The sequence below is a fragment of the Catharus ustulatus genome, chromosome 7, assembly GCF_009819885.2.
Source record: "Catharus ustulatus isolate bCatUst1 chromosome 7, bCatUst1.pri.v2, whole genome shotgun sequence".
Classification (NCBI taxonomy): Eukaryota; Metazoa; Chordata; class Aves; order Passeriformes; family Turdidae; genus Catharus; species Catharus ustulatus.
Genome location: NC_046227.1, coordinates 31,997,893 through 32,022,349, shown reverse-complemented (window position 1 = coordinate 32,022,349; position 24,457 = coordinate 31,997,893). Strand labels below are relative to the sequence as shown.

At 37.5% G+C, this 24,457-nt stretch overlaps 1 protein-coding gene across 1 annotated transcript in view; it reads left to right on the top strand.

The window, feature by feature from the left end:
* Positions 1-24,078, top strand: part of ACTR3 (actin related protein 3) — a 28,701-nt gene extending 4,623 nt beyond the window's left edge. Inside the window, exons 2-12 of the mRNA XM_033065041.1 lie at positions 10,498-10,553; positions 14,024-14,148; positions 14,713-14,823; positions 16,260-16,355; positions 16,888-16,995; positions 18,974-19,117; positions 19,881-20,054; positions 20,466-20,558; positions 21,008-21,133; positions 22,680-22,763; positions 23,156-24,078. Of these exons, the coding sequence (XP_032920932.1) occupies positions 10,498-10,553; positions 14,024-14,148; positions 14,713-14,823; positions 16,260-16,355; positions 16,888-16,995; positions 18,974-19,117; positions 19,881-20,054; positions 20,466-20,558; positions 21,008-21,133; positions 22,680-22,763; positions 23,156-23,251 (1,213 nt within the window). The 3' untranslated portion in view covers positions 23,252-24,078. The remainder of the gene's footprint in view (positions 1-10,497; positions 10,554-14,023; positions 14,149-14,712; positions 14,824-16,259; positions 16,356-16,887; positions 16,996-18,973; positions 19,118-19,880; positions 20,055-20,465; positions 20,559-21,007; positions 21,134-22,679; positions 22,764-23,155) is intronic.
* Positions 24,079-24,457: the final 379 nt, after the last annotated feature.

Genomic DNA, 24,457 nt, shown 5'->3' with positions numbered 1-24,457 from the left:
AGAGAAGCAGAAGCTGGCTGGAATGAGCTTTGCTTTGGGGAAATTCTCTACAAACCCTACTGCTCTAGTTAATCTTCATGCACACCTCTATAGCTGTTAAGAAAAGCAAAGTATTTATGGGTTGAGTGTCTTCTGATGGGATAAGGTATATGACAGGATTATGTTGTTCTGTTTTATCTTCTGGGTTTTGACCTGAGAGTGTAAATGAGTACAAGATCTGTGAAAAGCAATAATCTACAACAGAGAGAAAATCTGTGAGGTGAGAAATCCAGTGCTGTAAAATCAAGGTAGTGGGAAGTAACAGTCTGTTTTGTGAGCTCTTGAACTTTTTAGTATCTTATACTGTGCCTTGAAATGATTTTTCTTTCCTAATGTTCCAGGCATGTGTTATTCCTGCAGGTTTTTCAAGGCCTAACTTATGTTTAGTATAAAGATTTCTGCACCATGATATTTTTGCAGTTTGTGCTTCAACTGGATATCTTGGCACAACCTTCTGCGGGCTTGAGTCTTCATGAAAATTTTCTCTTTGGGCTGAATTCTCAGTGTTGTGTCATCCCAGAAGTAATTTTTCAGTACAGAAAGCATGGATGTTCTTTATTCTCATCTATTATCAGACATGGAAAACAAAGTATTTCCTTGATGGCATTTGGAAAAAATACTCTTCCAGGGTTTTAAGAGTATCTTTTGCTTGCCAGTGGCTGAAGTGTGGTTAGGGAGGGAGAGGAAAATGTGTCATCCTGCATGTGGAAAAAGGAATTGTACTAGGTTAAGAATTGATTTAATACATTTAAAAACATTTGCAAGGAGACTTTGAAGACTGAGGATGGCCTGTGGTGTCTCTTGGATGAATCTGGTACATCACAGTCCACGTTGCAACACTAAATGCTCAGAGTATGCAATATAATTGGGAATAACAGGAATTCAGTTAGGAGTGCATATATTTCTATTGACACATATACACTTTTAAATTTTTTTCAATTCCATCATAGGAATCAGTTTATATCTTGTTTTAGTGCATTCCAGAAGCCATTCAAGAGGCAGGGCACCTTCAGTCCTTCTGTTTCTGCTCCTCTTTTCCTGTGTCTCGCTTGTGCATGACACAGAGGAAGGGGGTGGTGCCATTTCAGCATAGAGGACAAACCCACTTGCATCCCTGGGCTGGATCTGTAAAGTTAATGATTGATGAACATGTGAAGTGCAGGGCTCCAGCTTGGGGCAAGGTTTAGGGTGTTCCTGGGACAGGCAGCTTCCCTTCTTGTTCCTTGGTGTGTTTAGTGCCTGGCTTGGACTTTCTGCCCAGCAAGTGTGTGGATCGCATCACTCCTCTGGATATTTACTTGCCTAAATTAGTTGAAAATACAATTTTTAGGAGTTCAGAAAAACTGCACCAGTTTTGAGTAGTAATCCATGCCCTGTATTGTTTTATAGGCACATGTAAGAAACTTTGCAGTAGGTCTGTTAGTTCACACAGTTGAAAAGTTTCAACATTCAGTTTCATCGTTGTAGTCTTTCTCTGGGACAAGCTAAAAAGTTTTGACAGTTTCAAACAAACTTTTTCTTAAAAAAACTTAAATGAATACTTGTCCAAAACTAGGCGACTTTAGGGAGACAAGGTTAATTTCAAAGGTAAAATAAATAAAAATATACTTGGGTTTGTCCCCAAGGAAGTTCTTTTCTGTTCTATATAAGACAAGGAATCTCTTTTGCTTTAATCTTTAATTTTTGGTTTTGCTCACTGAACTGAAATATTTAGGTGTACCAGTCTAATAGAAATAATCCTTGGGTAGATGCTTAAAAATATCAATTGGATTGCAAACTTGATAATGCCCATAGCAGGATTACTTTAACCATGCAAATGAAGCAACAATCCTTTCCAAGTGCTACTAGTGATGTATTGCTGGGGTTTTGTTTATTCAGTTATATCCAAAATTGAAAAAATAATCATTTTATCCACTCACTTAATGTAGGGTATAATATGACTCGTATTTTTGTCTTTTTGTTGTGATCGTGGGTTTGCATTTTCAAGACTAGATGGAAAAACTCTAGATAAATGTACGTTTTTAATTTTTTCTGGGATTTCCTTTTACTCTTTATTATTCTCTTGTGGTCAGTGCAAATGTTTGCAGCTGTGCACAGGATGTGTTTTGGCATGCTCAGGCTGAAGAGAGCAAGATGCAGACAGGAGGTTATCTGTTGATACTTTATTTTAATAAATAAATACTGTCAATGAATGAATCCAAATTGTAATTCTGTACTTAACACCATTTCTGTTATCTAGGTTTTCAGTATTAGTATTTTTTGTTGTGACTTGCCTTAGATACAGAACACTGCTTATCATCTGCAAGAGCTTTCACAGTTCAACTGCTTGCATATTTACTGTCAGACTTCAGAATCTCTGTGATCCTGTTAAATGAGACCTGCTTTTTATATTAAACAAGATTTACTGGTATGTTTTTGCCCACAGCTGAGTGGGACAGTTTTTTCTACAAGCCAGCTGTTTCTAATCGGAACCGTCCTTTATGAGAAGTGTGGTGTAACATGATAAATATGTAATCTGGTGCTTTAGTGCAAGTCTGCTCTTGATGGAATACATTTGGTTACCTGTGGAAAGGCTGAAGTGATGAGTGCACAGAGCAGACTGGGAGTGCTGGGACAATCCCTTGGAGCTCCTACCCTCATTCCTGCTCTCCTGTCCATTCGGTTTCATCCTACCTTCTGCTCAGGTTGATGGCATTGGGGCCACAGCTCGTGGGTCAAAACTGGAGCTCTCAAGTGCTGAAACTGCAAATACCAAGCACAAAAACTCAACTTCTTCCCCCTTTTTTAATGTGGAGTAACTTTACAGTTTTAGCTCCTTTTTGCATTTACTTGAAAAAACTTCCAAGTCAAGTCAGAATTTTTCTGCATCATAAGACTTGGATTTCACCTGTTTAATTTCTTCAAATGGAGGATTTTGTTTGCTTGCAGGTTACGTTATCTGTTCATTCAATTAATCCTTCCTTGCTTGTATAATTTATTTTCTTGAGTTTTTTCTTCCTGATAAATATCTGTGCAATCATAGAATATTCTCAGTTGGAAAGGACCCACAAGGATAATTGAGTCCTACTCCTGATGTTGAGCTTCTTTTGGGTAAATGATGTAGAAAGTTGCCAAATAAATCTCTTCCTCCTAGCAGTAACTTATACTGTTAAATAATTATTCATGTAAGACTGCCAAACCTTTGGGCATTCTTTCCTTATTATTTGGAAATACTGCATGGAGTAGGCAGGCTGTGAAAAATGCTCAGAAAGCCCAGAAAAATGAAATATAAATTTATTAAAAAAGCCTATCAGTATAGGTGATTTCTGTGTGGGTGTGGTGTAACACAGAGGCACTGTTAAGACACTTGTTAAAATGAATTAGTCTAGAAGTCTCAAAGGAAGCAGTGAGTAGAAAGGGAGCATTTTGCCTCTGCCAACACAAACTACTCTACTCTCATTATACAAAGATAATATCCAAAGCCATTCGCTCTTCTTGCTTTGAAGAAAATGCAGTCAAAGGAGAGCTTTAACTTTTGTGTTAAAGTATATGCCAGCATTAAATATTAGAAATGAGTTTACATATAAAATTGACAAAGACTTCAAATTTAGGTGTTAGTATCATCAGAATACCAGAATTTGGATTCTGTTAGTTGGAAACGCTTAAACATGGGTTGGTTTCAAATCCACTTTTTGTAGCTCAATTACAAGCCAGTCTTTTGGACATAAATGCATCTTCTCTTCCTCTTTACTTTTAGGAGAACTTTTCTAGAATCAGCTTACCAATGTACATTTTCATTTGATTGGTTGATTTTCAAAGATTTGAAAACATAAAGCAAAATTGAAAGTTGTTGCTCTTCTACTCCATCCAAATGTTAGTAAAGTTAGAAGCAGCACAATGCAGTAGCTTCCTCTGTTCTCCAGGCTGGTGTTAAAAATGTCCCCTGGGGGGCTGACATGTGAATTTATTCTGAGTGCTGTGTAGCACAGGCTGCCTTTGCCCCCGTATTCGTCTTGGTCATTCTGGTCTGGCTCTGAGCAGCTGTGTCTGTGGTTTTCACTCCCCATTTTAGCTGGATTTTACTAGCAAGCAGTGCAGTTGTCTGTTGTCTGAGTTGTAGAAGTATCTGCTGATAAAAAGCAGCACTGGATCAATTTCTACACAAAAAATATAGATGCCTTTAAAGATAAATCAGCCTTTTTAAAAGGTGGTTGTTATCTATTTAGGAAATAAATGTTTGCTAGAAGCACTTCTCTTTCAAGCTGCTTTTGAGCTCATTTTTTAAATTGCACACCAATCTGCTTATGGTTTGTTTTACTGTGACAGTTTCAGTATGTGGCACAGAAGTATTTGTTGCCAAGGTGAAGGTTCTTGCTTGAGTGGGCTGATATTTTTTGAGGGGAAATATTGTAAAATAATAATTTCAAACACACAATAATACAGTTTATTCCAAGGTCAAGTTTGTAGACTGTGAGATTTTTAACACCTTTGCTACCTAATGGTCCCATATGTCATTGAAATACTGTACTCCCTTTTACCATCTCTTCATGTGTCTTATCTATGGCTTAAGAAAGTTCTCTTTACCTGAGAGTGCTTCTAATCTTGTGGGGTTTTTTTCCATTTATAGAGCAGATTCTTTGGTTTCTGCTATTGATTACTTAAAACACTTGTTAATCAAAAATATTTTAAAATTTGACAGAAGCAGCTGCTATTTTAAAATGCAAACTAGTAATTTGTGAAAGGGAGGCTGTATTAGCTGAAGATGTAAAATATGAAAAACATGGCTAATTTTAAAATCTTGCTGTTTTGTGTTTTATCAAGGATATTTAAGAAGAGATAGTAAACTAATTTATTAATACAAGTCCCATTTTCCTAATAGAATCAGTCCTTCAGGGACTTCCACTGCTGCTTAACCAATTTGCACCTGATGCTAGAGCTGGGCCCTTTTTTAAAGGGACAAGATAGCTTTCCTCTTTCACTGTAACTCATAATTTCTCTTTACAGGGATGTGAAAAGTAAATACTTCCTAGGCTTTTCAGTCCCATCTGGATGGGAAAACAATCCTGATACAAGAAGGGTGATAGAAGAAAAGCAGCAAATAAAAACATAAGGTTTTGTTCAGGTTTTTCAGTCACATGAGGCTCTGTGTATGAAGACTAGGACTTCATCCATGGTTGAGAAATGTTCCCCTTCTTTTTAAGGCAGCTGTTATCAGAAAACATGAGAGAGTAAAATCATCTTACAATTCCTGTCTATGTAGAATTTATCCAGTTAAAGCAGGAAAGGATATTAAGTCCTTTTTGATAAAGTCTTTCATGGACAGACCATGTGTAAGGAGCTGGTACTGAAGAGCAGAATCACTTTCCATTATTTTTAAAAACTTGGTGTTTTTGCCATGAGATTTATTTCATGCCCTTTTGAATATATTACCAGATGCATGTTTTCCTTAGAATCTCCATGCTCTGAGCTTTTCTGTACTGCCTTCTATACCCTACTTACTTAACTCAAAAAATTGTAATTAAGGTAATTTAGTCAGCAATGAACATGTGCTGAATGATGAGTGTTGCAATCCTCTTTGTCTTTGGCTCTTGTTTCCTTTTTTTTTCGCCAAATAGTTTCAGTAAAGAAATGCAAAGCACTCCTGCCTCATCAGGAGAGTTCATAAACACAGGGGAAGAGGCTCTCAAGGGAAATGGGAGATTGGCTCCAGAGCCATTTGCATGGAAGGAGATATGGAGCAGGGATCTGCTGCCTGAGTGTGACACCCTGCAAAAAGGCAGTATCAGCTTACATTTAAGAATAAATGCATTTAACTGTGTAAAGCCTAATCTAATCACTTGGATGTTAGACTTGCTTAGAGCATGACCACTTGGATGTGTTCTGCATAGGAGTTAGGTTGTGTTTAGGCAGGGAGACCTTGCTGGGCTTGATGTACAGGCTGTGGTACACACCAAAGCAAAATTGTACAAGTTACACACGTGTGCTGTCCAGGCTATGGTGCCTGGGAAGTCCATTGCATCTGCAGGGTGAGATACAGGCAAAGGATGTGTTGTATTTGGAATGAGAACTTGTACAGAAGGGTTGTGGCTCAGGTGGTGAACAGTAATTCAGAACCATCATGAAGAGAATAGAAGAGAACAGCAAGAAAAAAGCCCTCTGAACAGAATGCTCTTATTTTTTAATGATGTACATTGAAGGTAAACCAGCAAGAGACCCTGTTGATTTCCTTCGGGTTTGCTTTACTTTTCCCACTGAAAAATATTTTTTTCTTTTGTTTTTCAAGTTACTTTATATCTTTCCTGTGGGACCAGCATTGCAGTTGCATCTCACTTCTGTTTGTGTGTGCATTTTAAATGTGTGACATTTCTGTTAGCCCAGGCCATTAGGAGTAGCTGAAGAATAGGCTGCAACCCAGATTTGCTCTAGGAGCTAGAGATCAGGTGATGCTTGTCCTCAAGTGCTCTTGTCTGCTTGTGCTCAGTTAACTCCTGTCTTTGTGAAGCTGTCAGAGAAGTGACACTCACAATTTGTGTTGGGACCCCCCAGCTTCATTGGGGCAGCTGCATTGCCCATGAAACAGTTGTCCCTGTATTCCTCACTTCTGTTAGAATTGCAGTTGTGCTTGAACTAGGGTGTATAACTTGAGAGATTTGCAGTTGTTGTGGGTAGGAAAGCAGTGGAGCCAAGGCACATGGTCACAGCTTGTGGTTTGCAGATGGAGGTTCTGGTAATGACATCCTTGTTACAAATTCTTACCCTCAGCACTGCTTCCTTTTGGCTTCAGAATTGTCTGCATGACTAATGCACAAGTAACCTCCCAGTGACATTGCTCTCGTGTCATAGCCTCAGAAACATCTATTCTAGGTGAGAGAGCACATGTAAGAAATCCCATTAGTGCTGTTGGGAACATTGTAGAAAGCCCTTTGGCTGTCCTTCCAGAGAGCTCTTGGACAGAGAGTGCAGAGCTGCTGTGCAGTTTCAGGATGTGAGTTTTTGAGGGTGATGATCACATGCTGATATTTCTCCACTGATTGGTGAGACAGGGGTTAGTAGAGTTAAATCAGAAGGAAACTTCATTAGTTGCTGTCCCAAGCCTGTTTGTGCTATGAATGTCCATTACAAAAATAACATGTTTTGTTAATCACATATCTGTGTAGATAGAGAGTGGTGATGCTTTTTGGAGAAGGTGTGTGTTACAAGGAAGTCATCGGGCAATATCAGCTCTATGTATATTTATATATATATGTATATGTTAAGAGAGAGTGTGGGAGAGGGTGTGTATGTGTTGTTCTCCATTTACAGACATGCACGAATGTACAGAGACTTTGTGTACTGCTCTTGGATATTCTGTAGCTGATTTTCTGAACTAAAGCTAAAGGCAATGATTATCCAATAAATTTTTTTGCCTGATTGTTTCTTAGGGGAGTTTTCCCTTTTTTTCTTTTTTTTTCTTTTTTTTTTTTTTTTTTAAATGAGCTAATAGGCCTACAGGAACACTTCAGGGAGCTGAACATAGAGAAATAAAGGAAAACACCCTTGGACAATCAAGGCTTTCACCTTTGGGATTTTGTAAATCAGTTCTGTGTTACAGATTTTAATAGACCTTAGGTAAAACCATTACACTCCTGTGCACAGTGCCTTGTGCTCTTACTGCTCAATGCCCCAAATCCCTTGTGGGAAAGCTGAGTCCATGTCTCATTAATGGGGTGTGCCTGCCTGTCTCCATGTCTCTCTTCTGCCACTCTTCAATTCTTGGTAGCAAGATAAGGGGTGATTTATGGAAAATCCAGTATTGGTGCTGCCTTATGATATCTCTACTATCAGGATTCTTTTTCTGTAGCAGCAGTAATTCCTGCCCTCCAGAAGCTGGGGTGTGCCTTACTCCCCTGTGAATCATTCATTAGTCAGACACACATTGCTATGTATAAACTCGTTTTGGAAACTGTATACTTGGGGAATCTGGATTGCCAATAGTATCCTTCTTTTCATGTGATTTCAATATTTGCTTCAAGTGAGTGATAGATCTGATCAGTCTGAATAAACCCTCCTGCAAAAGTTAATTTTTAAAGAATCCCATGATGACTAGATTGTGCATTTGGAGAACTGAAGATTTTTATCGATTTTCATTCAGTTTTACCTTAGCTTTTTGCCTCACCTATCACACTTTTAGACTCCATTTTAACTCAAGAGTATCTCTATATGTATTTAGTTAGAAAATCAGGTTTAGAGTTTATCATGTGTTGTGCCATGGTCCCTGGCTGTGCTGTGGACCTGAGGCTCCCAGGGGAGCCGGGAGTCCATCCTTGGCCCACGTGCCAGTGATGCTGGAGTTCCAGGTGTGCAGTGAAGTCTTGCACATGAGATGTGTTGTTTAGGACACTGCCCTGGAGACTTATTGATACAATGCTCTAAATATTCAGAGATCAAAAGTCATGCAGGTTTTTTTTTTTTCCTTTTTTTCTTGGAAGCTTAAAAATGCACTACTTTTTTTTTTTCCTGAGTCAGTACACTTCTTGCTGAGTAGGCCATAGTATTTTTATATATGCTGATTTTATGTCTGAATACACTCTTTTTATGTAAAATGCATCTTTCATGAGATTATTTTTCTTTCAGTCTTGCTGGCTTCGTGTGTGCTGGGCAAACTCCCACCCACAAGCAACTAAGCTGCCAGTTACCTGCAACAGTTCAGCTTTTGCTTTCTTTGAAATATTGAGTTTAATAATCAAACAGTTTTAACTCTTAAAAAGCATTTCTAATCTAGTTGTAGGTTTATGCAGCATTCAGGCTCCAAAGTTCTTATGTAGATTTAGCTTTAAAATCTACATGCCATGGTTCTGGTTTGCAGGGGAAGGGAGAGGCAGTGAGTCAGTGTTTGCTGGTTTGCTTAGTAATTGAGGCACTAAAAGCCTCTTAGAACATTATAAATACAGTGAGCAGTTTTACTCTGCGTGATAGGTTAAAGAAGCACCAGTTTGTGGCATTCTTGACATTCCTTATTGGAAGCAGATCTTTAAGAAGAAAATCGAATTTTGATGAGCAAAATCCAAGTTATGTGTCCTGAAGTGAGGCACATGTAGTGCCTAATGCTGATGTCTTCATGAGATGTGAAGTTGTTTCTGATATTTAGAAATTACCTCCTGCCTGTGAAGTTTTCCTTGTCAAGAAACATTCCTGTTTATTGGTAGGAAGTCAAGTCTCAGTGCGTGGTTATTCACAGCTGTTGCAGTGTGTTACACACAAGATTGGGTTTACAGCTTTGAAAATCCATCTCCTGCAGAGCATTTGGATGAGGTGCTGTACTAACTGCTGTTACTCAGAGAAACCCACCTTCCCTCTGAGATCTGCACCTCTTGGCCCAGCTCTGATGGTGCAATTAGCATCAGTGATGAAGTTGTGTAGGTGCTGCTGGGCAAGGGCACAAACTGCTCACTGCTGCTACTGCAGCATCCCTCCTCTCCCAGCCTGGGGAGCCCAGCCCCTTGCTGTATTACTGCCAGGAATTTATGATTTTTTAGAGTTACTGCTGCCTTACACCTCCTAGGATCTTCCTCGTTTATGTCAGAGTGCTGAAAGCTGTAGAGGTGCTACTACAGCACTCATGCCTTTGCTGATGGTGCTAATTCAGTGCAGCTGCCTGACTACAGAGAAAATGAGAACTTTGTCACGTCTGTGCTTGTTAAAAACATGTGGCTGTGCTCTGACTCTTGAGCTAGAGCTGTGCATTTTGACCTGTGTGGTTTAGAATTTGCCATGGCTGCTTTGGTGGCAGCATTTCTAGCAGCTGGCTTTGGTACACTGAGTTTTGTAGTTATTTTTCATGAATGCTTTGTTAATTTCTTCAGTTTTCTTGCCTTGTGATAATGAAGATAATTTATATATATCCATAGCACATTCTGGAGACCAGCTGAAGGCATGTAGTTATTTTCCTCTTGCTTTCTTTACTCTTATTAGACACATCTTGACACTATTTTCCAATTAACAAATGGAATGGCTTTTGCTAGGACTTGTCATGATCAGCTGCTTGTGACATGAGGATGAGCAGCCCTGCCTCATGCCCAGCTGGCAGTCCATGGGCAGGGCAGCTTTCCCCCCTGTAGTAAGGAATTACAAAAACACTTTTACCACTAGCATTAGCTGTATGAAAATATTTCTGTAGAGATGCTAACTGCTGAGCAGGGAGGAACTGCTCTGAAAAATTATACTCCTAAACATTGATAGATTGAATTACATTCTTTGTGTTCCTTAGGAAAATGTTGTTAGGGTAGAAATTAGCAGTGATGTTTGATCTGTGGCAGGGAGCATTGTTTTATACTTTAAAAGAAAGAAATTCTCAGCTTACCTTGGATTGTTTATTTTGATAGTGAAGTCTGTGTGGTGTCCTTCTGATATAGGAAGAGAGGTCTGCTCATTAAAAAGAGGAGATATCTTCATTATTTGTGATATTAAATATTAAAATCAAGTATTTTTTTGCCTCAACAGGTATACAAAGCTCGGATATGCGGGTAATACTGAACCCCAGTTCATTATCCCTTCATGTAAGTATTTGTTGCTTGTGTATCAATGCTGAAGTTACTCTTGGACTTTTTGTAACATGAAATACAAAAAAAAACCAGCAAAAAAATTTAAAAGAACTTGACCTCTGAGTAATGACACAGAGTAATCATGTGGCTTTATTGTTTTGCTGCAGCTACTCAGTTCAGAAGGATACATTCATTAAAAAGGGATACTAATAGTTGATGCTGATTTTTAGCATTGAAATAAAGAATTTTTAGATTGAAATAAAGGAAAAACCCGGTAGCATGGCTACATTTACCTTTTAGGAGGTTTTTCTTCCAGTTTAGTGATTTATCTGCTAAAACGTTGAGTTGATTATAACTGGAAAAAAATTAAAATTGTATGATTTAATATGTCTAGGGTTTAAACCATGTCAGTTTTTACCCCAGGTAGAATAGTTTTATTTCCTCCCTGGCTCCTGAACTGTTTCCCCCACTTGAAGGGATACAGTTCTGCTCCAGAGAGTGGAGCTCACTCAGCTTCCCTTAGAAATGCTTCACCTTTTGACCTCCTACAGCACTTGGCAGTTCCTCATTGTTCATCTGTGCCAAAGTAATCATGGATTACATCCTGGTGAAAAGGAATAATTAGCACACCCAGTTTTCCTTGCAAATACAACAGGAAGAGAGCTGGAACTAATAGTACTGCAGCAGAGTCAGGTAAAATAAAACCTGGAAGTTCAGGCTCTGTGTTAATTTTTCTAGGAAAGGTACTTCAAAAAGTAATTTTCATGGAAAGATAAGGCTAATTCACTTGCATGAGAACAGGAGAATGCATTCAGAGAATCCATTGTGGTTCTTCTGTTTTGGCCTCTAATAGGTATTTCTTGGATTATTTGGTTTTCTGATTTAACTTCATTAAGTTTATTTCAGTGACTTATTAAACAATCTAGAGTTTTGCTTTTCACACAAAAGCTAGTTTAACATTAGATGTAAAAAGTTTCTAAACATTGGAAAAGCCCTTAAAATATTCTTTAAACTTCATAGCACTTGTTAAAGTATAAATGGGCAAGTGATTATGTAATTTCAGATACATAGAGTTTTCTGCATCTTTAGTTTTGGTTTATTTAATTTGAAGATCACTTTCTTGTTCTGAAAAACAAAAAATATCATGATATTTGAAACACTGGGAATGAAATGACCTGTCAGATCATTAAGGAGAGAAATTTATCCAACACTGATGCTATTGAAATAGGAGAGGAAATGAGATTTTTTTTTTTTTAATAGGCTTTTGATATAGTGTGGTGTATGGAAAAAAGGATGTTCACTCTAGATGCTCCTGCAGCTGAAATGACCCTTGACTGCAATTCTCTCAATCAAAAAGGCATTTTTCTCATTTATGCTGCAATCCAAGCTAGATAATTACAGAAACTGCATGAGTTTGTGTTAATCCTCTGCCTTGAACGAAATAAAATAGTACTGGGTTAATCCACATTAGAGAAACAAAAATAGAGTACAGCAGTACCTAGTTTGAAAGTAAAATGTTACAAAAAAGCACTTTGGTGTCTATAATTTTCTTAATTCCTTGTGGAAAAATGATTTGGTTTCTCCTTGCACTTCCAGCAGTGGCATTTTATCAGTTTGATTCTCTAAAATTAATGTTTGCTGTTAAACAGGTCTGAGCAGCATTCCTTGTGCCTTGTTCACTGGTAGCTTATCTTATTCACTCCTGCTCTTAACAAATTTTTATCTCCTTATGATGTGTTTTTGATTTATTCTGAATATGCTTCTGTAGAGATGATAAATGCTTACATGAAAAGTGAATTAAATGAGAATATGCTGGGCCAATTTTTTGATGCAGCTTGGGTTCACTGCTTTCTCCCCTGGCTGTTTTTTAGATCTTAGATCATTAATTTTGCTTGGTTTTTATTCACTTAAGCAGGTTTTTCCTGCTGTTTGTTAAAATGGGAGTCACCTGCTTTCCATTGCCCGGTAGCTCCCTTGATTTTTTTCATTATTTCAGTTTATCTGTGATAGCTGATGGCCTTTTCTTATAAAAGGAAAAACTGTCTTGAGAAGTGGTTCAGCACAAAAATTAATTCAATGCAAGAATTTTTTTTTCCTAGAAGCTCTTGATTTTTGTGCCAAGCAAACCAAAAGCAACTGCTCAGAGAATTACTGGGGTGCTGCCCATCCTCAGGCACCACAGCTGAGGTTTCAGCAAGATTTAATTTCTTGTTTGTGTTTTCAGGAAATTATTCTTAATTTGGATTGTTTGCTCCTAACACAGGGTTTAACAAGCTGGCCTTGAGGGCAGCAAAATATTTGAGACCTCCCATCTTGTTTTAGGCTTGTAACAGGGTGAAGCCAGTTGGGTTTGAAAGTTGATATAATCCTGTGGCAAGTGGTGGGTTTTACTGAAAAGTTCTTGAGGATGACACACATCTGGACATAAAAATTCCCCCAGATGTGTGAGCTCTGTAACAATGACCTGAAAATATTTGTCAAGGTTCCTCTCTTCACTTGCAGCAAGCACCTGCCTTGCAAAATTTCCTTCCCTGTGATTTTAGCTTCTGCTTCCCATCTACCCCCAACCGCTAATTGGCTTCCTCCAGCCTTCTGCTTCCTCTCTGCTCTCCTGTAAGCAGCTACGCAAGTTGCAGTATGATTCAGTTTTCTTCCTGAAGAGCTCAAAATAATGACTTCTGTTCCATCCTGTTCTGTCTTTCACAACATTCAACTTCTTGGTTCCTCTGGCTCTGCTTGTGTTGCTGTGTGGGAAGGGAAGGGAGGAGGATGGGGAGGATCCAGGGTGCTTTGCCCCTTTGCAAGCTGCTGCTTTCCACATCCTGTGGCTGTGCTGCCCTGGCTGCTGGGTTTGACACTGCAGCTGTTTTCATCACTTTTTTAAATCTTAGTTGTGAGAAAACATGCCTTCTTGCTGAAGGTGAGAACTAGAAAAATACTTCTGCCTTTGAAAGAGCTTTTGGAGCACAACCTTAGAACAGTTGAGGGTGATATTAATGCTCCTTGTATACATGAATTTTCTCATCTGTGTGAAGGATTGTTGTTAAAGGCAGTTAGACTAGAAAAAATACAGCAGATATTGCTGGTGCTACAGCCCTGGTAACTGGGGAGTGATTCTTTTTCAAATAATAACAACACTAATAATAATACTTAAAATTGTTATTGTTATTATTGGAGTGTGCAGAAAATTAGCACATTTGTTGAGTAAAATGAGAGCTGTAGGGCTATCCTATTTTAGTGTTTCTGTGTATGTTTTATCTTACTGGTTGCATGGTGAGTGTCTAACAATTAAGTTTGTATTCAAGTCTGTAACTGTGTTGCTTTTTAAGTCCTTACCACACTTACCCATGATTGGAAATCAAATTATCTGTGTTCTATGTAGCTTTTCTGAGTTATGCTCGAAACAGAGGATGATTGTGATTAGTGTGTCTGTTTTTTTCAGTGCAGGATATGACCTAAAATAATGTTTGTGTTCTCTACTGAAGGTATTGCTATCAAAGAGTCAGCAAAAGTGGTCGATCAAGCACAAAGGAGGGTTTTGAAAGGTGTGGATGATTTAGACTTCTTCATTGGGGATGAAGCAATAGAAAAACCAACTTATGCAACCAAGGTATTAAGAAATGTTAAAAATAATTTTTCAATACTGTTTAGCAAGCATCATGTGTACAGTAAATATATTAAGAATGCCTTTTGGATAGCTGAAATCTTATTTATTAACTGTTTAAATGGAAAATAAGCTTTGGTGTTAGTTTTGTTGAACTTGGGGAGCCTGTGGGAATTTGCAAAACACTGTGAATATATATGCATTATATATATGTATATCTATTTCTTCAAAAGTGAAAGGAGTTTGTGGAGTTAAGTGGAAATGCCACATTCTCTTGTTCCTTGGTAACTTCTGTCATCAGCATCAAGTGGGACATTGGGCTGGGGGAACTTTTGGTTTATCCCAGTGCCACTGTTCTGCTGGACTGAGAAAAATGCTGTGTGTTGTCTCTGCTGCTTAAGGTTGGAATGAGAATTTTGAATGGAGGAAACCTAAATTGAGGTTTCTTGCCTGAGTGGGTCATATACTTTTACTACAGTTGAAAACAGATTTTTGGTTTGATTCTGGTTTTGTTTTGTTTCTCTTTTTCCTTTTTGTTTCCAATTATAATTTGATATATTTCTCCAACAGTGGCCTATCCGCCATGGTATAGTTGAAGACTGGGACTTGATGGAGAGGTTTATGGAGCAAGTAATCTTTAAGTATTTAAGGGCAGAACCTGAGGACCATTATTTTCTTTTGGTAGGTAAATTTATGCCCTGCATAAGAAGTTCCATATGATGAATAACAATGTACTGATTTATGTAAATTCTCAAGTACAAATATGCATATTTTGAAAGCAAAAGTAAATAAATTGCCTGGAGCTTTCTTGACCTGCCTTAAGCCATCCAGGTTCTTTAATTTTCTGAAAATGTCAGTGTGTCTGAACAGCAGACATTTTTCTGTTCTCTTCTCATTTCCCTCTCCAAATTGTCTGATTCATCACTTTCTTATTTTGCTTCTCCGCTGAATTCAATAATCTCAAGTTTATATGTTTGAGACAAAAAAATGCTTTTGTTTTGACTTTCTATAATTGCAATTATTTTGTTTTTACAGTACTGCCATCTGGATGAAGTATCTAGAGAGTAAATTTCTGTCTTTTATTTTCTGTGAAACTGGAAGGGTTGATTGTCATATCTGGGCTGATTAGATCTCATTTAAGGTCAATGTTATTCTGAAGCATCTACTATTCCTTAGTATTTAGGGCCATTGAAATAGGCAGTTTGGTTTAGTGTGTTATTTAGAGACCAAGTTTGGAATTAGAGGTGTTGGCTATACCTGTTTATATGCCTTCATCTTAAAGCAATAATTAGGTCCAGTGGCTCAAGGCTGTGTCCAGCCAAGCTGTGAATGTCTCCAAGGATCAAAATGCCATTACAACCCTGAGCCCCTTTTCAATATTTGACCATCTTTAAGTTGCCTTTTTTCTTCCTAATTCCTACTTAGGATTTCCCAAGTTGAGTTGTGTCCCTGGCTCCTTGTCCCAACACCTTTGTGAAGTCTGACTCCCTCTTGTTTTTCCTCTCCTGTTACACAGTTGCTGCAATGGGAGAGTGATGTTTCCTTTTCTCAAGTATTGTGTAGCACTATCCAAAATGCTCCTTCAGAGCAGAGTCTTGAGTATGTCTGATATTTCAATGAAAGCTATAGCACACTGTTATGATATGTTTTTTGTTGCTCAACTTCTCTCACTTGAGTACATTCTACAGCTGAGCATATCAGCTTGTGTTATAGTGGCTGCCTTTGGAAGGAAAGGAGCTCTTTTCACTGAGAAATCTAAAAAATTTCATGCTTTATATATGCTAAACTGCATCCTTTGACATGTTTTGATAGTCCTTGATTCTTTCAAGTGAAATCAAAAGTTGTAATGAGCTAAGTAACCCACAAAGGAGGTCTTGGATATAAATTCTTAAGCAGTAACTGATGTATTTTTTATGGCACTTTTGTTTTTCTTTCTTTTAATGTAATTTACATAGATTCTTAAAAGCACCCTTTGTCCATTACTATTTTTACATGCTGTTGTTGTTGAATGACTCAACAAAACTTAAGAGTTGGTGGTTCTTATTTTTTTAAAGTCAAATGTTTGGTTTGAATGTAAGTAAAACTCATGGGACTTTTTTTTTTTTTTTGTCTCACAGACTGAGCCTCCATTAAATACTCCAGAAAATAGAGAATATACTGCTGAAATCATGTTTGAATCTTTCAACGTTCCAGGGCTATATATTGCTGTTCAGGTAAGGGCAGGGCTGTTGAAAGTCAAAGCTGCAATATTTCTGTGTGGGCTGAAACTAATTTCACTGTGAAAAAACTGTGTGAGTGGTGTTTGGAATATGTTTATGTCCCTCTGGTTGGCAGTTCCAGCACTGCATGTTTGACATGCTTTGATTCTGTGGGTGGTCACTGGATGCTATTCCTGTTACCTCTACAGGCTTCTGAGCAGTAGAGTATTATATCTGTTGCATCATAAGTAAATAAAAAACCACACCATATCACAATAATTCTTTTAATCCAAGAACTGAATCCCTTTCAGTGTGAAGTAACGAAAAATTATGTTTGAGCATGGCTGAAAAAACATCAGGCAAGTGTCAAAAATTATTTGTGCAGCCTCTTTTTTCTAAGCTGTTGTGTAGACATGTAAAATTATTAAATAATTTTCCATGCTGTAAATTGCCATTGGCATGTCAGTCTGTCCTTGGGAGGGGTGGTGGAAAGTGAGGTCTGCAGGCAGATGTTTTACTAATATTTGATTTTTGGTGTTTTTCCAAGGCTGTCCTTGCCTTAGCTGCATCTTGGACGTCGAGACAAGTAGGAGAGCGAACACTGACTGGCACAGTTATAGACAGTGGAGATGGTGTCACTCATGTCATTCCTGTGGTAAGTGTGCCTCAAAGCTGCACAACAGCTTCCATGGAGAACAGTTTGTCCTCTAAGTTCTCTGAAGTGCACACCTACACACACTCAAGTACAGATAGGAGTCTTCAAAAATGTCAGATCATTCCCAGGGCTGTGGGTGTGAGCTTTGGTTCATTTTGCAGTGCAGAAACTCTTAACTTCTCTGTAACCCTGAGTTTGGCAGGGCTAATTGTCTTTCAGTGATTTACCTTAAAAGGTGAATTGCCAAGGCCATGCTAAGTGATGGGTGAAATTGCTTTAACACATTTCCAATTTGGTTTGCTGCTAAAAGTGAATAGGCTCTTCACAGTAGTCAGTACAGAAAGTTTGAAATTTTATTTTCGTTTAGCTCAGTCCATTTATGTATAAAGTAGAAATAATACAAAGTACTAGAGGGCAGATTTGAAGAGAAAAAGTATTTATATTTTTTCTCCATCTGTTCCCAATATTTAGTAGTGCTTCATCCATACAAGCAAAGGCAAAGTTCCTGCTTGGCTGGAAGAAAACAACCCCTATGGTTGGTTAGTCTGTTTGAATATCTGTTCCAATACATCAAGTTGCTAAAGCAGAAATTTAAATGATAGTGTGATGTTTTATTAAATAATGAACACCTAGAGTTGCAGTAATTTTCCTTACTGTCAAATTATTGCCCATTCTTTCCTGGGGGAGTTAAATTCACATCTATGTACCAGATACATTTGTATTTTCAGAATTAAGTTAGATAACAATTTTTATGACTAAAATCTATGCAAAGCTTTATCATGCTACAGTAGCATCACTTTTTAAAAAACAGTAGCACTGGTGGTGGTCAAAATACAGTCATGTATCAGTTTCTTATTAATTTTAGCGGAATATAGAGGCTAGATATTTTTTCAGCCTGTTCATCCAAGTTAATGGTTTTTTAATAAGACTTAGGAAACAATTGACACCTTCTATAGGTAAGCTTTTAAAATTGTACTTAGTAGTTCAAATTACTGTTTAAAACAGTTGAACTTTTTCTGATTTGTGGGTTTGGGGTTTTTTTAAAACTGAAATGAGAGTAGATATTCTATATCACTTGAAACATTAACCTCCTTTGCAGAATGTCATTTACTTATGAAATTTTTAAATGTGTTGAACAAATTGTCATCAATGTTCTATTACAAAATAGATAAAAAGGAATTAATAAATGCTTATCTCTGTAGTGAAGCTAACAGTAGTGGTAGAATTTTTTTTTAAATGACATTACTTTCTGTGTTAGTAAGACATTTTTGTATGAACATAAGGTGTGTGCATATAGGAAAACTTAAGCATTTTAAGAGTGTGATATCTTATTTCTCTGTTTGGATTTTGTAGGTCTGGTAGGGTTGAAGGCCAACCTTGCACACTTTGTTTCTTTCTTTAGACCAGATGTTTTTGATTCATTGATGCTGATCCCCAGGATGGGTGTGACTTGTAAGGGCAGGTTGATGGATGAGGATGGGCCAGTCTGATGTTCTGAGCAGTCTCAATGTGCTGAAATGATGCATTTTCTCCCTGCTTTCAGAAAATTAATTTTGGTTCATGTGGATTATAACGTCTTACATCAGTGGCTGTGACTGCAGGGCCACATCAGTTATTCTAAAATAATATTTCACGAAAAAAAGGTTCCTTGACCTTTTTGGTAAGAGTAACCTCATTTTGAAGAGAAAATAAAGGCCAAGGAATAGTGAGTATAGTGATTTGTCTGCCTTATGTACTAGTGACCTTTCTGTTCTTCTAACCTTGTAAGAATTATGAAACAATGCCATGCAAAGTAAAGTAAGGCTATACTGTGAAGAATTGGATTTGTGGTGGTTAAATGAGCCAGTCTTAAAGGGCTTTAGCCTCAGAATCACAGGTAGTGGGTAGGAGTTTAGACTCCATGCCTTTCTCTCTCCCTCTGAACTTTGGTGAAAGTAGTTCTTATCAGTATCTTTGTCCCCATTAATTTTGCTTGCAGGCTGAAGGATATGTGATTGGCAGCTGTATCAAACACATTCCAATTGCTGGGAGAGATATCACATACTTCATTCAGCAGTTGCTGAGGGAGAGAGAAGTAGGAATTCCTCCTGAACAATCCTTGGAAACAGCTAAAGCAGTGAAGGTAATGTGAATGTTGCAGATCTTAAGGTTATTTTATATCACAACTTGGTATCTGGTTTTAAAGTACAAGAATATCTGAAAGTAATTGTACTTCTGAGTAATAGGGCTCTGATTCTAAGTAATATAAAAACATCTTAATAATGTAATAACATGAAATAGCTTAAATTTAAGGTTTGGAGCTGGGTTATACTTGCTCAGTCTGGCCTGGAATTTCACTCTTCACCTGTTGTCTCCCTTTTCTTTTCCCTCCATTATCATTATTGTTGTTATTATCCTGTTGCTATTATTATTGTAATGTTCTGTAGGAAATACTGTTGGCTGGATGTGTCATATAAAGAGCTGTAATTGCTCTTATATTCTTTCTGAATATTAATGTGTTCTTTTTTGTGATACACATTACATAAAGAACAAAGCCATCCTGAAAGACATTCAGCTTAAAGAACACTTACATTTTGTTTCTCTGGCAATTCTTCCATGTATTTCAGAATTAATTTCTCACAATCATCAAAGCTTAGAGGAAAAGCAAAAGAAAAGAAAAGAAATTTAGCTCAGCAAGAGCCTTCAGTGCTGCACAGAAATGATCTGTAGTAGCAGAGCCATTACCTGCCTGTGTACAGTAAATGTCAGTTCAGCTGTTTTGAGGCCTATTCTTTATCTGTCAATTTATTACTTATTCTCAAAAGTTTAAATTACTACATTTTTTGAAATTTCTTGCCAGTTTTCTATACTTTAGATGGTTCTAACTGTATCTATTCAATTTTCAGGAGCGCTTTAGTTATGTTTGCCCTGACTTAGTAAAAGAATTTAACAAGTATGACACAGATGGTACAAAGTGGATTAAACAATATACTGGAATTAATGCTATCTCAAAGAAAGAATTTACCATTGATGTTGGTTATGAGAGATTCCTGGGGCCAGAGATTTTCTTCCATCCTGAGGTAAGTTGGTTTGACTTGTCTGTACTTTGTTTTAAAAGCATTTTAGATGATAGCATAGAAATCCTGTTTGCAAAATTGTAAAGAAGTAGTTATCCTGACACATCTTCTCTTATTTATAAATCTATTTATATAAATCTATTTAAATATAATCTATTTATAAATAGATACCAGTTATTGTTGGAAGTCAGCATGGTTTGATTCTTGACTGCTGCTATTTTTATACAAATCCAGGTGGATGCACAAAGCACTTATAAATGGCAGCAAAAAGATTTAACAACTGTGTCCATTATTAGTTTTCATGACATCTCTGGTATAGTAGAATGGCTCTTTCCTTTTTTCCTCTTAGCCTTTTTTCCTTTGCAATATGTGGTCCTCCACAGTGACTTGACTTGATTTTATTCCTGCTTGCAGTTTGCTAATCCTGACTTTACACAACCAATCTCAGAAGTAGTAGATGAAGTTATTCAGAATTGTCCCATTGATGTTAGACGTCCTCTATATAAGGTCAGTAGCTATAATGTCTTTTTTGTTGTTGTTTTTGAATGGGTTTTAGAAGAATTGTGGTTTTTATCAAGGTATATGTTTGAAACTTTAAAGACCAAAACCAAATAAGCAAAATTAACCATTTTTCTAGAAATGAATCCAATATGCAGAAGGCTTTGTTGTTCACTTAGACATTTTCAGAATGTGTTTTTTCATTAGGGAAACAAAAAAAATGAGCAAAAGTGGTGAGATGTAGTAAGATATAAATGGATTTTAAAGCCCAGCCAATTTTTTATGTGGCCAAGTGAGTTCATGTTGTGTCATGCTTATATGTTAGATAATTTACACTAAAAGCATACTTGCTAACTGTAGCTTTCAAAACTTACATTTCAATTTAGAATTTAGGAACTGGGTAAAGTTGAAAACTTGCATTTTCAGATGTGGTTAACAAATTTTGTTATTCAAAACAGAATATTGTCCTCTCTGGAGGCTCAACCATGTTCAGGGACTTCGGTCGCCGTTTACAGCGAGACTTGAAAAGGACTGTGGATGCCAGGCTGAAACTTAGTGAAGAACTTAGTGGTGGCAGACTGAAGGTTGGTTCATACAGCTCACACACTTAACGAGCATCTGTTACCTGGAGAATGTGCAAATAGCATCTTGCAATGATTGTGGTCTTTGTTGAAATGTCTTTAGCTTATTTGGAGTTCTTACAGAGGCTTTTCAGAGATTGATCCATTGCACTGATCACATAGCAGCAACTGCCTCTCCAGCTGTCTTTGTGCTTGTTTATTGATCAGTTACAGTTCATTGTGCTCAGTCGTTTGAGCGTGAAGATAAGAGGGAAGAATCAAGCTCATTGTTGAGCCACCAGGAGAGTCAGGAGCACGTGTCCTGTGAGCAGTGAGGGAGCCTTGATTAGAGAAGGGAAGGCTTTGGGACTCCTGATAGTGCCTGAGTACATGTGGGAAATTACTGATTTTGAGGTTCAGTGGGATAAAACCCTAAATGCCTTTGTCTGGCTTCATAGCTCACCCTGCCTTGAGCAGGAGGCCAAACCAGAGACATGATGTGGTCCCTTCCCTCCTCAATTATCTTATGATCCTATTAGCAACTCTTTTACTAAAGTGCACAATCCTTAATTTGTGCTCTTTCCGCTTCAGACCTTTGACCTAACTGTTGCATCTTTTTGTTGTCTCTGCGTAAATAAAAGACCAGCAGAGAAGAAAAAGTGTTTTTTTTTCCTTTTAAAGCACAATGTGAGTGATTTTCCTCATTTATTTGTTAGTAGCAATCTAGCTAGGTGAGGTCAAACAATCCTTTAAAGCCCAGCAGGACTTTGTAATATGCCGTGTAGACAGCTCTGAAATTTCAGTCATACACAGTTCTCTGGCCCAAGAACTTAATTTAGTCTCTGTTTTCTTTACTAGACTTATACCACTTAGCAAGGAAGCAGTATCTGAGTAAGGAAATTGGATATGATTCTTTTAAGTGCCAGGCATGGCAAAGAATCACTGGCTGGAGTTTTGCAAATGTGTTACAGAACATTTTTAGGTACCGTTTCAAATTTCAGCTGGTTGGGCCGGAACAGATAAATTCTGAAACTGTTACAGACACTGGCAGTTTTGATTGGCACCAGTAAGGAATAGGCTGTGTACCTGTGGAGGGAAGGGGAAAGGCTGACTGGAATGAGTGCTGCAGTTCAGAAAAGCATGAGTGAATGTATTGGATAAACTTTCAATCTGCAACTGATGCTTCATTAGAATAATCACATGAAACTTGAAAATTAGTTTCCTAAAGTGTGTTTTGCATAGTGTAGGTAGTGTAGGATCAGTGCTTATAAATGCATAAATAAATAAATAGTCTAGGAAATTAATCAGAACATAGTGTGAAAAAATGACTGTGAATGGAAGTACCTGCCTGATAAAGGAGATTAACTTGATCTATAAGCAGGAGCTGGTTTACTCTTCATTGTACAAGGGAAAGTCTGAGGCCATAAATATAAATTTTTGTGCACAGCATTTATGAAAATAGTAATTTATTAAAAGTAAGCTTGGTACATACACTCCTTTAAAAATAGATCTGGTATTTACCAGCAGAAGTGACTTTTAATCTGTTGCTTTTCCCTCCTCTTTCCTGCAGCCGAAGCCCATTGATGTCCAAGTCATTACACACCATATGCAGAGATATGCAGTCTGGTTTGGAGGATCAATGCTGGCTTCCACAGTGAGTTTAGCTGTAGAGCTGAGCATGTTTGAGCCATTCTGACTGTGCTTTTGGAGCTCTCATTTCACCCTCATTGTATGTTAAATGTGGTAGGGGGATTTCTGATAGACCTTAGGTGGTAAATACACCTTCCCTGTTTTTGTATTAGACTTCAAAGACTTGGAAGAGCAAGTGAAAGCTGAATTAAAGCTTTGTGTGAGTTGTTAAATACTGCATTTTAGTTTTGTGGCAGAATATATTCTTTGCATTGGTGTTTAGCCATTTGTGGTGTAAGTTAATTTTAGGATTTCTGTGCTGTCTTTCTTTTTTTTTCCAATGGCTACATAATGATTAATACTGTTAAAATTAGTTGTATATACCACACACTAATGTTTTTTTCCTTCCCTTTACAGCCTGAATTCTACCAAGTATGCCATACCAAAAAAGATTATGAAGAGATTGGCCCTAGCATCTGTCGTCACAACCCTGTGTTTGGAGTCATGTCCTAAAGCTGACCCTGCAGGGGTCAGGGATGGGGAAGTGGGGAGGAGGAAGAGTCTTTTCTGATTACTTGTTTGTCTGATGGCTGGTATTAAAGATAACAAACATGACTTGACAATAAGAAAAAGACCAAACACAATTAAGCAGGATCATTTTAATAAGTGTCTCAACATGCGGATGTAGTGGAAAGCCAAAATGATCACGTTTTTTCTTTAGATTGATTATTTGAACCTGTGCGTAACAAAACAAAAAAAAAAGTGGATTTTAGTTCTTTCTGTGCCCTGATATTTTGTATATTAATGAATTATCCAAGATTTGATGGGATTTGATGGTGTGTAGATAGTCAGCTCTCTAATGCTTCCATTGTACCCCTTCATGGGTGCAATACAGGAGCTTGTTTATATTTCATACTTTTTTATACTTTGAGGAAAAATATGAATAAAAGAAAACTGTAATATTTGAGGAAAAAAATTTACCAGTGACCAACTTGAAAGTAAATTAAAAAAAAAAAAAAGAAAAAAAAGTCATGACTCATGCAACTAGCTCTTGCAAATCATGACCAGTCTAAATCCTGGGTTCCATACAATGCGAGTGCTTTTGGAACTAAGAAGCTACTATCTTGGATTAACCAATGCCTGCTAGTGCTTTCTGATTACTTGGTGCATTTTCATACTATCTCTTGCTTTAAAAAAAAAAAAAAAGTAAAGACGAGACTGTTGGACCAGTATTGCAGTTCTGTAGTGTCATTTCTAATTAAACCAAATAATCAGGTTATCAAAATTTGGTGTATTTAAAGCCTAACACCATTCCAATAAAGGCACAAAATTTCTTTTTATGTTGGTGTCAGACTTGTTAATCTCATGACATGGGAAGTTCTGAGCATGGGTTCCTACATATCCGCTGTGGCTTTTGAGGAGTGAGGTTGGTCTGTGAGGTAGAGATGTAATGTGCTTTGTGTAACTCAAGTGTGAGCATTTTAGAACTGCAGTTTGTGTGTTCAGCTAGCTAGCACTTACCTAGAGAAGCCTGACAGCTCCTCCACTGTTGGGTTTGTTCATCTACTTTGTTCTGTAACTTTTTTCCCCCCACTTTCTTGCAGGTGGTGCTATTCAGGAGTCAGCACTGCGTTTTCAATCTCTGTGGTTTTTCTGCAAGAAAATACCATGTAGATAAAAATAAAGTGGAAACAATCTCTTTCTCATTCTTTCTAGGAA